Consider the following 14739-nt stretch of genomic DNA (forward strand, 5'->3'; position numbering starts at 1 on the left):
GACAGAGACAGGTGGGGAGGAGCGACTGCAGGGACCAGCACCCACCCAGGGGATAGGCAGATAGGGGTGAGTCTCCTGGAGAGCCTGCGAGCCCCTCACTCAGCGGGGACACCAGCAGCAAAAGGAGCACTGGCCCAGCTGGGCGCTGACGCCCTGTGGCCTGGGGCGAGCCCCTTCCCCTTTCTGAATCTCAGTCTTCCCTTGTGCAGTAGAGAGTGGGCGTGAATCATTGTTCAACCTTTTTTTTCTTTTTTCCTAATTTTCTAAATAGACAAATAGTAATTGTGCATATTCATAAGATACATAGTGATGTTTCAATACATAGAATACATGGTGATCGGAGCAGGAGAATAATTAGCATACCATCATCTCAAACATTGCTCGTTTCTCTGTGTGGAGAACATGCAGTGTCTTCCTACCTGTTTGAAACTATGTGTTATTGTTAACTCTAGTTATCCTACACTCTGTAGAACACTGGAGCTTATTCCTCCTATCTCTTATTTTGTATCCTTTAACAAATCTCTCCTGGGCGCGGTGGCTCACACCTGTCATCCCAGCACTTTGGGAGGCCGAGGCGGGTGGATCACGAGGTCAGGAGTTCAAGACCATCCTGGCCAACATGGTGAAACCTCGTTTCCACTAAAAGTACAAAAAATTTAGCCTGGCGTGGTGGCACGCAGCTGGAATCCCAGCTACTCAGGAGGCTGAGGCAGGAGAATCGCTTGGACCCGGGAGGCGGAGTTGCAGTGAGCCGAGATCATGCCATTGCACTCCAGCCTGGGTGACGAGAATGAGACTCTGTCTCAAAAAAAAAAAAAAATCTCTCCCTATTCCTCCTTTCCCCCACCCTTCCCAGTCTCCAGTATCCTCTGTTCTACTTTTTACTTCTGTGAGATCAACTTTTTTTAGCTTCCACATATGAGTGGAACATATGGTGTTTAACTTTCTGTGCCTGGCTTATTTCACATAACACAGTGTCCTCCAGTTCCATCTGTGTTGCTGCCAGTGACAGGATTTCATTCTTTTTTATGGCTAAATAGTATTCCACGGTGCATGCCGATGACATTTTCTCTATCCATCCTCTGTTGTTGGACACCCGGTTGATTCCATATCCTGGCTATTGTGGCCAGTGCTACGATAAACATGAGGTGCAGTCGTCCCTCCCACAGGCTGATTTCCTTTTTCCTGTGGACAGATTCCCAGTGGTGGGATTGCTGGACCGTACGGTAGTCAATAGTTCGATTTGTACTTTGTGGAGGGACTTCATACTGTTTTCCATAGCGACTGTCTGGGTTTCCATCCCCACCAACAGGGTAAGAGTTTCCTGTATTCTGCATCCTCACTAGCATGTGTTATCTTTTATCTTTTTGATAACAGCCACCCTAACTGGGGTGAGCTGATACCTCACTGTGGCTTTGATACGCATTTCGCTGATGATTAGTGCTGCCTGCTGGCATTTTGTATGTCTTCTTTTGAGAAACGTCTGTTCTGGTCATCTGTCCATTTTTAAGTCGGATGGTTTTCTGCTGTTGAGATGTTTCCGCTGCGTGTATATTCTGGATATTAATCTCCTGTCGGATGACTAGTTTGTAAATATTTTGTCTCATTCTGTAGGCTGTCTTCCTTTCACTCTGATGATTGTTTTATTTGCTGTGCAGAAACTTTTTTGTTTGATATAATTCCATTTGCTTATTATTGCTTTTGTTGCCTGTGCTTTCGAGGTCTTTTCATAAAATCTTTTCCCAGACCAATGTCCCAAAGCGTTTTGCCTATATTCTCTTCAGCCATTTTATTGTCTTGAGCCCTGCATTTAGGCCCCTGATCCGTGATGAGTTGACCCCTGCGTAGGGTGAGGGGTGGTTTAGGGCCCAGTTCATTCTGCACTTGGACATTCAGCCTTCCTAGCAGCAGCCATTGAGGACGAGATCACTCTTTTCCCAATGAGTGTTTTTGGAACCTTTGTCAAAAATCATCGGGCTGTAGAACTGTGGGTTAATTTCTGGGTTCTCTATTCTGTATCATTGGTCTATATATCAGTTTCTATGCCTCTATCTTTGTTTTTTTTGCTTAGGGTTGCTTTGGCTATTCAGGGTCACTTGTGGTCCCATACAAAGTTCAGGATTGTTTTTTCTAATTCGGTAGAGAATGTCGTTGGTATTTTCATAGGGAAGTTCAACATTTTTGAGAGCACCGTGCACTCAGAAATACATTTTACATTGACCACAATCTAGTGCACAAAAACTTTTCTTTCAGATATAAATGAAAAAAAATATGTCCTTTATATACAGAGATATGACACAAACAGTACCCGCTACTCTCTCATGTATTCTATTCTAATCCTTTCTTTCCTGACACTTGTCATGACCCATTAAATTGATTTGGCCCCCATGAATAGGCTCACCATCCGCAGCTAGAAACACCTGCCGGCCTGATCTCTAGTGCCTGCTCGGCTCCTCCCTGGTTCGCTTCTCTGCCTGGAGACTGACGCCAGATGCAGAGGAGACCCCAGAGGCTCTGCAGTCCGGGAGGACTGCTGTGGTCACGGGTGTCCAGCCTTGGCCCAGAGCCCCGGCTGTCAGCCCCTGGTGTCCACACTCCCTCCCCAGATTCTGTCTTTAGAGCAAGGAGGTGGGGCCTGTTCAGGGCATCCCCAAGCACAGGCCCCTCAGCAGTGCCAACCCTGCCCAGGCCAGGGAGCCACATTGACTGGAAGGCCACAAAAAGGAGGCTGGGCACGAATACAGGGTGACCAGGCCTATGACAATGACCATCGCACAAGCTGACACTCGCTGTGCGTCCCACACAGTGAGGGCCGTCGTGTGGATCACCTCATGTGACCCTCACAGCAGCCCTGGCAGGTGGTGTGACCACCGGCCCCACGTTTGGGTCTGGAACAGGGAGAGAGAGGCTGGGGAGGTCACTCGCCCAAGGTCACCAGCCGGGATGTGCTGTGTGAGCTTCCCCACACCACTTTGCCCGAGCCAGGCCACAGCGCTGTCTCCACACCTGTGGATCGCGGGAGTGGAGACCACCCCAGCCTCAGGCCAAGGAGTGCCCAGGCCCAAGGCGGGGGTGTTCCGGGAGCTTCCGCAGGCACCGATGGAAGCCTGTCCTTGTGCAGAGCCGAGAGCAAGTGTGTGTGACGCTGCCAGGGGAGCCTCCGCTGGAACGGAGGGAAGGGCTTGGGGGGAGAGCCTTTATTTCTTTATTTCCCAATGCCTGGCAGGCTGCCCTATTGTTCCAAGCGCCCCAGAGGAGGGAGATGTGCCGGGAGGAAGGTTTCAGCTCCCTCTGAGTGACAGCCTCCTCTCGATCTGGGCTCACAGAGGGCCAGGGGGCTGCCCTGCGGCCTGCGGGAAGAGGAGAGACCAGGGGCTCCTCAGAACCCCAGCAAAGGTCTCAAGACCCTCAGTTCTAGCTTCTGAGGTTCTCAGAGAGGTGTCCAGTGCGGCTGTAACACCCACTCCTGCCCTGCCAGTTACAGGGAAGGGACCATCAGCCGGAAGGGCCTGGGCTGCGGTGCAGGGTCTGTGTCCTGCCCACAGCACGGTGGGAAGGAGGAGGTCTGGGCGGTGGAAAAAGGGTCCTGAGAGGTGCACCCTCCTGGCCCCAGATGTCAACGCCGCTGCCTGTTATTCCACCACCGTCACTTCATGCCTCTTCAGGAATGGTGTGGGACACCTGCCTGGGGCACAGGTGTCCCCACTGTCCCCCACTGTCATCCCCTTCCCTTGAGGTTAATCACACGCTACTGTGGCTTTGTTGCCGGTTAGCCCCTGGGCGGGGTCCTGGGGCCGCCTGTCAAGAGGCTTCTGAATGGACAAGTGGGGTGGGTGCAGGTGACCTGGAGGCCCCAGGAGGGTCCTGGGAAGAAGGCGCTGGGTCCTCCTGCTGCCACGGCAGGCAGAGCTCCATCCCTCAGCCCTGGAGCCTCCTCCCTAGGCCCTGAGACTGCCGTCGTTTCAGATCCGTCATTCTTCCATCTGTACAGGCGTTTAACAGACAGGCATTGCACCACACGGTGTGCTGGCCCTTGGCCAGGTACTGGAGAGGTGGTGCCTGGCCGTGCACAGGGAGGCCCACGCCAAGCATGAGGGTAGGGATCACGCTTGCTTTGCTCAGAGCAGGGACACAGGGGACCCTGGGTAGCCACACACAGGAGTGCTGCATGGGCGTTTCAGCCCCTTGGTCCTCCAGACACCCCTCCTGGTCAGGCGTCTTCACAAGGAGAGGAAGGGGCAGACTGCCAGGACGGGGCACTCCCCACCCAGATTCCCCAGGGGAAGGAAGCCTGAGGCCGCAAACCCCAAGAGACCAGGCCCTGCCCCCTCCGTAGGACCCCAACATCCAGAACCGTCCTGGGCCCACCCTGGCCCAGTGGCTGCTTCTGTTCCCTTCAGGCTGGGCAAATTGACACTGTGACCCTGAGTGGCGAGGACGTTTACACGGCGGGGAAGACATACGGCCTGGTTCCTGCAGCTGGGGAGCACTATGCCTGTGAGTGCAGCGCCTGCCGCCTGGCCTCAGCCAGGAGGTGGGGATATTTTTATAAATATAAAACAGTGCCCCTCTCAGCTATCTTCACAAGCTCCATGCCTCTCTTCTGGGGATAGTGACTGTCTGTCACCAGGCCTGCCCCTCCTGCCCCAGGCCTCAGTTTTCCCAGCTATTCAACATACGTCTCTAAGGGGCTGGCAAACTTTCTGTAAAGGATTGGAGGATAAATACTGGAGACTTTGCAGATGACAGTCTCTCTTTCAATAACCCTTTCAAAATCTAAAAATCATTCTTAGTTTACAACCCAGGCCATACAAGAGCAGGCGCGTGGTTTGCCATCTTGGACTACTGGGGCCTCCTCAGCCTCTTCTGGCCCTAACCAGCCATGGAAGGTGGCCCTTCGGAGTCCCCCTGTCAGCTCATTTGCACCTTCTGAGGGGCCTGGGCTGGGGCTTCGGCCTCTGTCCTCTTACTGGTGACCTCAGAGGCCTGGGTCCCTGCCACCCGAGTGTGAGCAATCTCTGGGCTGTGGGAAATGCTTCTGCAGCCTCAGCTGTGACTCCACTTTCCTCCCGGGAAGTGAGAAAAATACCACCTGGGTTTAAGGAAAGAAAGAAATCCCTGTGGGGAAGGACTGCGGGGGCCAGAGGAAGACATGGCTGGAAAGAGGAGCCAGGAGGCCGCATCTCACAGGGGACGCAGGCAGGGCCCCTGCTGGGCCTGCTCCCGGAACACCCGGTCTCAGGCCTGGGCACTCAGTGGCCTGCACAGCTCAGACAAAGAGGCAGGAAGGAGTGGGTTTGAAGGAAGGACCCCACAGGCCCTTGCCCGGGCTCTCAGCTGAGGGGCCCCTCGCATGAGTCCCTCTCCCCCCAGCGGAAGACAGCACCAACTCGTACTTCGTGGTGGCGGTGGTGAGGCGGGACAGCTCCCACGCCTTCACCTTGGATGAGCTTCGGGGCAAGCGCTCCTGCCACGCTGGCTTCGGCAGCCCTGCAGGCTGGGATATCCCCGTGGGCGCCCTCATTCGGAGAGGCTTCATCCGGCCCAAGGACTGCGACGTCCTCACAGGTACCCCCCTTTTAGGAACGCAGACTAGGGAAGCCTTCTCTGGCGTTAGCTAGGGACCCACTGCCAGTTCTGGAGGGGACCCTTATTGGAAGATGGCCTGGCTTCTGCATAAGTGCCCAGGTATCTCCACAAGTCGGGGACAGAAGCATCTGCCATATACGGTACATGAAGCCCTTTCCGTGTGTTAGATCACACAACATTCATGGAAACGGGCAAGATGCCTGAGCTGACAGGCCACACACCGCGGTCCTGGCTGTTAACTCAGAAAACACACAAGCACTTTTTTCCTAACCACTGACACGAGCACACGGAGGGCCACTAGGATTGGCAGCTCCTACTCCCAGCCAGCTGGACGGCTGCTCTGATTGGAACAAAATAGTGACGTAGTGAGTTCCCTGTCCCTGAGGGAGTTCTAGGGAAGGCTGGGTGGTGATGTTCGGTGATGGGGTTCCTGTATCTAGACAACCTCTGCATTCCCCCCACTGAGATCCCCCAGGAGACACTCCACTCAGAGCCAAGGGCAGCAGAGCAGACAGGCAGCCTTGCAGTGTAGGGTCAGGTGGGTGGGCAGACCTGTGGGGGAGCGGCCCGCCCAGCTCCCTGCCATGCTTTCCACTGCTGGCCCCTCATCATTGCCCTTCCCTCCACCCCAGCGGTGAGCGAGTTCTTCAATGCCAGCTGCGTGCCCGTGAACAACCCCAAGAACTACCCTTCCTCGCTGTGTGCGCTCTGTGTTGGGGACGAGCAGGGCCGCAACAAGTGTGTGGGCAACAGCCAGGAGCGGTACTACGGCAACAGCGGCGCCTTCAGGTACTCGGGGGGCCTGGCGGTCTGGGGCTGTGTGCAGAGGCTGGGACCCTCCTGCCGACGCCTGCCCTGCCCTCTGTGTGGCAGATGCCTGGTGGAGAATGCGGGTGACGTTGCCTTCGTCAGGCACACGACCGTCTTTGACAACACAAATGGTAGGTGAGGGCCAGAGCAGGGCCAAAGGTAGGTCGGGGGGCTGTTCCCCATTCTCAGCACCATCCAGACACCATGCTGGGCTGGGGCCGAGCAGCAGCTCAGTGAGGCTGAGTCTAGAAGGCTGTGACCCCTGGGAAGCTGGGAGCCCCACGGGTCACAGGGTAAGACCAGACCTCAGACCACACATCCAGGGGTGCTGGATACATGACGGTCTTTGCTGGTCTGGAATTCAAGTCCCTAATCCACCGAAACGGTAGAAAGTCAGTCCCAGTCAGTCTGGAAAACCCCCTTTCTGGGGGTACTTATGTAGTGCCAGGGTGTGAGGTGGGGTGGTGTGAGCCTCTCCATGGGGTCATGAGTTCAGTCAGTATCTGGTCTGTGTTCCTGAGCAGGTCACTGCCTCATGCAAGGAAATCTCTCTGCAGCCCCCAAGCCACACTGAGGCAGGGCACACCCGACACACCACACAGGCAGTTTTCTTCCTGGAGTCACCTTCCTGGGCTCCACCTGGGGTAAAGAACTCAGGGACGCTCTGCTCCGGGACCCCCGCACATGCATGGTCCTATCAGCACACACTTCCCCAGCTTACATCACTTCCCCTCTTCTTGTTCTCCCTGAAGGAATCCGAAGCCTAGAGGCTGTTTTCCTCCAAGACCAAAGGCTTGTACTTTCTGAATACCCTGACTACACCCCAGGCTTTGAAACCCCAGATGCTGGAGGCCCAGTCTTCTCCACTCACTCCCAACATGTTTCCTCCTAGAGACTTAGCCAGAAAGGCACAACTGTGGCCCGGTGGGGAGGGGACTGGACAATGGAAGTAAGACATGCAGGGAAAAAAACCCCAAAAACATCAGTATTTCAAAACTTGGATCTTGCCTCCTATGGGGGTCACCAAGGCGGTAGGACCATTTGCCCCAGGAGAGCTAGGGAGGGCTCCAGGCCCTGACCCTTCCTGTTGCCACAGCCCAGCTCCCCTGCACAGCCTCCTACCAAGAACACGTGGAACCTCCCCCAGAGGGGCTGTGTGCTCCTGCCTGAGCCCGGCGGGCCTGCCTGGTCCCAGACCTGTGCACGGTGTGGTCTGGGATGGGGTCAGGGAGGCTGGCAGGTGCTGGAGAGGCCTTGGAAGGTTCACTTGGGGTGAGTCACCCGCCTCCCAGGCCCGCTCCTTTCCCTTTTATCTTTAGCTCTCCTGGAGGCCCACCTGGATTTCCTGGAAATGGGAGGGGGATGGATACTAAGTGAATGCAGAGACACGAAAATGTGATTCCTGAGGGCAGCATTTTTTCAGGCAGCCCTGGGACTGCATGCTTTAGAATCACTGGGATGCTGGTTTAACATGCAGATTCCTGAGCCCGATCTGAGACCTCCTGAATGAGATTCTTTGCAAGCAAGGGCCCTTGAAGCTGCCTTTTACATCCACAAGTGATGCTATACCCTGTTCTATTTGAGAACTTGAGCCTTTAGGGGCAATCACCCACCATCTTCAGGGAGCCACCCCACCCTCAGACTTGAGGATGTAACACATAGATGGGGTTCTCTGCTTAGGAGTGATTAACAGCCTCAGTTTGCTCACCTGTAAAATGGGGACAACACCACCTGCCCTGCGTTACTGTTGTGGGGATCAAGCAACGCTTGTAAAGTGCTTGTCACATAGTAGGTACTCCCTACTCCCTGCTAACGGCAGCTCCTGCTAATGGCATTAACACAGCTGGCTTCTTTCACCCCAGTAACACAGCAGAGCACTTGGAGAATGGAAAGGGTGGGGGAGCTGGCCAGATGTTGCCACCTCCCTGTAGCGAAGGCCTTGGAGGACCCTGGATAGCAGCCTGTCTTTACTCTTCTCCCCACTCCTCTGAACGTCCCCACACACACTGCTCTACCCCCCTCAGGCCACAATTCCGAGCCCTGGGCTGCTGAGCTCAGGTCAGAGGACTATGAACTGCTGTGCCCCAACGGGGCCCGGGCCGAGGTGTCCCAGTTTGCAGCCTGCAACCTGGCACAGATACCACCCCATGCCGTCATGGTCAGGCCAGACACCAACATCTTCACCGTGTATGGACTGCTGGACAAGGCCCAGGTGAGCCAGGCCGGGGCTACCTCATTGAGGGGTGTGCAGCAGAGGTAAGCTGAGCCCCTGGGAGGCCTCAGTCTACCTGGAGCAGACCTCTAGAGAAATTGAGGAAGCCTGGGGGAAATTCGGTGATTTTCACTTACGCAAGGAAACACCTCCAGAAACTGCCCCCTGCCTCCTGCATTGTTCATTTTCCCTTCTCAGTTGGACTGTTTTCACCAACATGAAACATGCTGTGATTTCTGCCATCCTTAAAGAACAAACTAACCTCTTGCTCTCACATCCATCCTCTTGCAGCTGTAATCCTGCTCCCTTTTTTTTTTTTTTTTTTTTTTTTTTTGAGATGGAGTCTTGCTCTGTTGCCCAGGCTGCAGTGCAGTAGCACGATCTCGGCTCACTGCACGCCCCGCCTTCTGCGTTTACGCCATTCTCCTGCCTCAGCCTCCCGAGTAGCTGGGACTACAGGCACCTGCCGCTACGCCTGGCTAATTTTTTTTTTTGCATTTTTTTTTTTTAGTAGAGATGGGGCTTCACCGTGTTAGCCAGGCTGGTCTCAATCTCCTGACCTCGTGATCCTCCTGCCTTGGCCTCCCAAAGTGCTGGGATTACAAGCGTGAGCCACCACACCCGGCCAATCCTGTTCCTTTTCAAAGCAAAACACTTCCAGAGAGTGCTCTGCTCTGGAGTTAACAAGTCCTCTCCTCTCCTCCCTCTTGAGGATGGAGACTCCCCCAGACAGGCTCCCACCAGGGCCCTGAAGCTGTTCTTGTCAATGTCACAGTGACCCATGTTGCTAAACCCAGTGGCCATTTCTCAGTCTTCATTTCACTTGACCTCTCAGTGGCACTGGCCACAGCTCTCTCTCCTGGAAGCACCTTTCCCTGCAGGCACCCAGTTCCTCAGCCCTGGCTCTCCTCTCACCTCTCTGGCCACTTCTCAGTCTTCTTTGCTGATTCCTTCTCATCTCCCTGACCTGTTAGCCCTAGGATTCAGTTCTCAGCCCTCTTCCCTGCCTACAGCTGACCCTTGATCTCATCCAATCCCAAGTTATCAAATACCATCTATCTACAGATGGCTTCTGAATTTACACCTTCAGACCTCAGTCCCAAACTTGCATATTTAACTACATACTTGACATTTTGATTTGTGTTTCTAACAGTCATCTCAAACGGATCAAGTCCAAAGTTGGACCCCCGTCCCTCCTTCAGTCTTCCCCACTTCAATTAAGAGCAACTTTAGCTTTTCCATTTCCTCAGGAGTCATTTTTGACTCTGGGCTTCCTCTTGTGTTCTATATCCAGTCCGTCAGCAAATCCCATTGGTTGTGCTTTCAAAATACACCTAGAATTTAAACCCAGGTTGTCTGACAATGGAGCCACTGGTTTCTAACCACTCCCCCTCCCCCAACTTATGCTGAAATTGCCTTGTCCACACCCATCAGCACCTTCTCCACACCCACCAGCACCACAGAACTCCAGAGCTGGCTGGCTCACCAGGCCTGTTCCTAAACTTTGACATTGTGAAATTATGCATGTTCCTGTCATCTCCCCCACAGAACCCCTCTATCCCAGGAGTGCTTTACTCCGGGTCCTTGGGCTTCCCTAGGGTGTTGCTAAGTTCTCTGAAGTAATGTGGGAGAAGAATCCTGGGTGGATGTGCATTTTTCTGGGGAGAAGGCTGACAGCTTTCATCAGCTCTTCAGGAGGATCTGCGAGTCCCTCCAAAAAGACTGAGAGCCACCTGACTCCTTTGTTCCTCGTTGATCAGTACTTAACACTTGACATAGACCTTCATGCATGTTCTCCAGATGTCCTTTATTTATATTTGTATTCATAAGTTCTCATACAACTTCTGGTCTTTTTAGTAGCTCTTTTAGGGCTGTAGCCACAGAACAGTCATTGCAGTGATCCTGAGCAGGGTGGAGGAGTGCAGCATCCCTGGACGGGTGGGTCAGTGAAGACACACGCAGCTCACCTGTTATTCTGTGGCTGGTTGCAGAACACACATCTCTCTCGAAATTGTTTTGGTTTGTGCGGAGATATCTGTAAGATAGAGTGAGAAAGCCTTATGGAAAAGGCCAAGAAATGCTGAGCAGGCCTAGCACAATGCTCCGGAATCTCACCCACACCATCCCTCATTTCTGGGTCTTTCTTTCTGGACATCTCAGGCCTTAGGCCTGCATCCAGCTGGAGCACTGCAGTGTTTGTGAACACCTTTTCCAGTGGCACCTGTGGGCCTAGTGTCCCCACACCCCCTTGGGTGACAGAGGCCGATCAGTTGTCACGCTTATGACTTCCAGTCAGAGTCGTGGGGCCCTGAAATTACTTGTTCTTTGGGTCACTGTTATGTAAAGCAATTTGCAGCAAGCCGCACCTGGGCCTGAGCCCAGGTGAGCAGCAGGTCTGCTTGCGGTGCTTCCAGGACCTGTTTGGAGACGACCACAATAAGAATGGGTTCAAAATGTTCGACTCCTCCAACTATCATGGCCAAGACCTGCTTTTCAAGGATGCCACGGTCCGGGCCGTGCCTGTCGGGGAGAAAACCACCTACCGCGACTGGCTGGGGCTGGACTACGTGGCAGCGCTGGAAGGGATGCTGTCTCAGCAGTGCTCGGGCGCAGGTAGGACAGGCCCGCCCCGCCGCCTCCCCTGGTGCCATTCAGACCCCTTTACCCCAGAACCTTGAGGGAGCGGGGCGGGGGGCAGGTGCTGCGGGTCCGGGGAGGCCGGTTCACAGCGGTCCAGGTGGGGTGTCCCGGGAGGATTTTGGCTAGAAGACTGCGGGCCAGGAGGGCAGGAGCCCGGCGGGTCTCCCAGACGAAGCTGGGTAATGAGTGTAAACGCTCAAAACGCGGTGCGGGAGGATCTGAGGCCACGGCAGAAATATGCATGTGGTGTCTTTCTGGAAGGAATGAATATGTAAAGGCAGCAGGGAAAGGAGCATTGCAATCGAGCAGAAACAGGGAGGCTGGGGCGAGTTCGGTCCCGAAAGATCCCCCCACGCCCACCCCAGAGTCGGTGCCCCAGGCGGCCACCGCGGCCCGGGCTTCGGGCCTGACCTGCCGCGTTCGTCCCCAGCGGCCCCGGCGCCCGGGGCGCTCCTGCTCCCGCTGCTGCTGCCCGCCCTCGCCGCCCGCCTGCTCCCGCCCGCCCTCTGAGGCCCGGCCGCCCCGCCGGAGCCCGCGCCCTGGGAGACCCGCCGCGCCCCAGAGCTCCCGGAGCTGCGATTCCCGCCGGGGGAGTTTCCGCGGCGGCTTCGCGCCGGGATCCAGAAGGAAGCTCGGGAAGGCCGGGCCCGGCGCGGGCGGGAGCAGGCACCTCCCCGGGAGCCCCGCCGCCCACGGGCGCCACCTGGCGCTGCCACCTGGCGCTGCTACCTGAGGCGCCGCCCCCGGGCCCGCGCGGCCCTTCCCGCCAACCGCCGCCTGCCGCCACCTGGAGCCGCGCGGGCCGCGCCGGAGGAGGCCGGTTGCCCAGGAAACCGCTGAGCCCGGGCTTCCCGCCGCCCGAGGGGCCCGACCGCCTCCTCCGCGCAGCCCTGCGCCCCCGTCCGCGAGGCCCCCTGGGGACGCGGTGGCCACCGAGGCACCTACTCCCGGAGGCTGCAGCCAGGCCCTCCAAGGAGGCCCGGCCCCGGCGCCAACGGGACCCAGCCCGTGGGACAGCGGCCTCTGCTGGCGGCGGAGGGAGGGAGACCGAACCAGGGCGACGGGGAGAAACCCGCCGGGGACCCTAGAGGTAGGGCGTGCTCGGGGAGAAGCCTTCGCCAGCGGGACCTTGTCCAGGGTGGGGGCTCCAGTTCCTCCGACCGCCCACGCGCTGGGAGGGAGGCCGGCCCCGGGAACTCTGTGTGCCCCGCCGCGTCCCCCACTGTGGCCGCGCCAGCGCCATCCCGGGCCAGCCGTCCACGGATCCCGCTCCTGCGTCTCCCCAGGCTCCCGCCTCCCCTACCCCCATGGGATGCCCACCGCCCGCACCCACGCCCGAGCCTGGCAGCAGCAGCCGCCCCGAGCCCCCGTGAAGGGCTGGGCGTGGGGACCTGCCATTCTTCCGGGTTCCGAAGGGGTGGGGGGTGAGCTCCGGCTCCTGACTCGGCCCTGCAGCTCCTGGGCCCGGGACCGCTCACACCGTTCCCGCCCCTGCGCGAGGCCGCAGAAAGAGCCTGGCCAGGGCCTCTCTCTACTCCATTTTGCCACAGTTGTCTGAGAAGCCAAAAAAAGTTTCTAGAACTGCCAGCCCTTAAAAAAAATGAAAAGGAAGAGAAAAAATGGGAGCAGGCAGCCCTCGTCAGCAGACTGGGAGCCGCGTGGGCCCGGAGCTATTTGCATTCCGGTCTGCGGGGGCTCGGGGATGCTGGTGACAGGCCGGGTTCCTGGTGGCTCGCCCCCACCTGTGGGCGTCGGGAAGGATCCCTTCCATCTCTCAGCAGCAGAGGAGGCCTGGCATCGTCCTGGCTGCAGCCGGGCAATCCCAAGGAGTCCGGGTCACCTTCACGCCGCCGGAAGGGGCCACAAGGACCTGGGCCTCTGCCACCAAGCTTTGTCCCCTCTTGCTGTAGGGAGCCAGTGATTCTCCTCCGACCTGATGATTGCTTGGTTTTTTAAAGGGAGATTTGAGGGGTGAGAAGTGCGTTTGAGTGGCTACTCCGGGCTAGCGTGCTGTGGGTCATTGAAGGTGTGGCCTGCATGGGTGCCGTGTAAGTGACGTTGGATTGTCAGGCGGCAGGAGGGGAGCCCTGCTATGTCAGTGCTAATGAAAGGTGTTGGTTTGTTTCTGAAATAAAGCCAAACAAGCCTGCACATGCAGAGGCTTGGACCCGGATGGAAACTTCCCGCTGCCGATTTGTTTTGTTTTGTCAGGCGCTCAAAGGCCTACCTGCTCCACCCAAAATGGCAGATTCCATTCTCCAAGAGCCAGTCAGGGACCACTCTCATCCTCTAGTCAGTGAGGCCCCCAACGCCCTTCTTTGACCTGGATTGGTTCTCTGGCCCTTGCAGGGCCTGGGCTGTCCTGGCACATTCCGGCCACTTCCACCCCATCAGTCTCTGGGGTGTCTGCCCTTCTGGGGGTGGGTGCAGAAGAGGGTGCAAACTTCTCTGCTGCCCCCTGCCCCACACCTCCAAAATAAGCTGCCCACATCTTTTCTCTGGCAAGCTCGCTGCTGACTCACTGGAGGCGTGGGGAGCTGATCTCCAGAGACCCTGCAGTGGACGCTCTCTGGTGTGGACTGAGAGCGGGTGGGCCCGGCTGGTCTTTGTCAGTGCTCTGCTCTTCCTCTGGAAGGGGAGGTTTTCTCTGTTTCCCTCTCTCGTGGCTTCACTTGGCACCCACACCGTCCCATCTCACCGCTGTGGCCATCTCCCAGAGCCAGGTCTTGCCCACCACTGCACACAGGCCATTTTCCATGAAGCCGGCTCAATGATCACAAAACCAGTCAATTCCTGGGGACCTGGATGGCCAGAGCTGACCCACCTTGTCTCTGCATCACATGGCCCAGTCTCAGCTGCACTGTCACTCCAGCTCGCCTCATGCTAGCACTTCCCCACCCTGAACTTCTGGAAAAGGAAAGTTAACCTCTGGGCACCCTAGCTCCTCATCTGAAAAACACACAGAGTACGATCACCGGCGTGGCGAGGCGGTTGTGAAGATCGAATCTAAGATGCAAAACACTCAGCACAGTGCTTGGCAGACGGCAGGTGCAGGAAGGATGTTCACTGTCACTATTGCTGTCACTCCAGAACCTGTTTTCTTGTCTTCAATTTCAAATTCCTGGGAGAGATCATCCGATTGGCCCAGTGTGCATCAGGCTTTCAGGTGTCTATCACTGGACCGGTCAGCACAGGCCAGAAGCAGGGTCTGTTCGCTGCCACATGGCCACCGAAGCCCCAGAAAAAGGAAATGAAATCCTTGTGAGTCAGGCAGCCATTCCCCAGCACCCCCACGGCTACCAGGTCTGTGGTAGGTCTACTGGCCATTGGTCGAGCAAATACTTACTGATACCTACTGTCAGTACCACGCCGAGACCTAGGCAAGAGGGACCCTAGTCCTCAGTTTTGTGCTTTCAAGCAGTGCTTTTCAGACTTTGACGTGCACATTAATTGCCTGGGGATCTTGTTAAAATGTAGATTCTGGTTCA

The 14739-nt window shown here is 56.5% G+C and overlaps 1 protein-coding gene across 1 annotated transcript in view; it reads left to right on the forward strand.

The window, feature by feature from the left end:
* The window catches only part of MELTF (melanotransferrin), a 29301-nt gene extending 15876 nt beyond the window's left edge, over nucleotides 1-13425 (forward strand). Inside the window, exons 10-16 of the mRNA XM_023214800.3 lie at nucleotides 4401-4497; nucleotides 5374-5568; nucleotides 6222-6378; nucleotides 6463-6530; nucleotides 8424-8611; nucleotides 11026-11224; nucleotides 11682-13425. Coding sequence (XP_023070568.1) covers nucleotides 4401-4497; nucleotides 5374-5568; nucleotides 6222-6378; nucleotides 6463-6530; nucleotides 8424-8611; nucleotides 11026-11224; nucleotides 11682-11761 — 984 coding nt within the window. The 3' untranslated portion in view covers nucleotides 11762-13425. The remainder of the gene's footprint in view (nucleotides 1-4400; nucleotides 4498-5373; nucleotides 5569-6221; nucleotides 6379-6462; nucleotides 6531-8423; nucleotides 8612-11025; nucleotides 11225-11681) is intronic.
* The last annotated feature ends 1314 nt before the right edge of the window (nucleotides 13426-14739 follow it).

The sequence above is a fragment of the Piliocolobus tephrosceles genome, chromosome 2 (assembly GCF_002776525.5).
Source record: "Piliocolobus tephrosceles isolate RC106 chromosome 2, ASM277652v3, whole genome shotgun sequence".
NCBI classification, from domain to species: Eukaryota; Metazoa; Chordata; class Mammalia; order Primates; family Cercopithecidae; genus Piliocolobus; species Piliocolobus tephrosceles.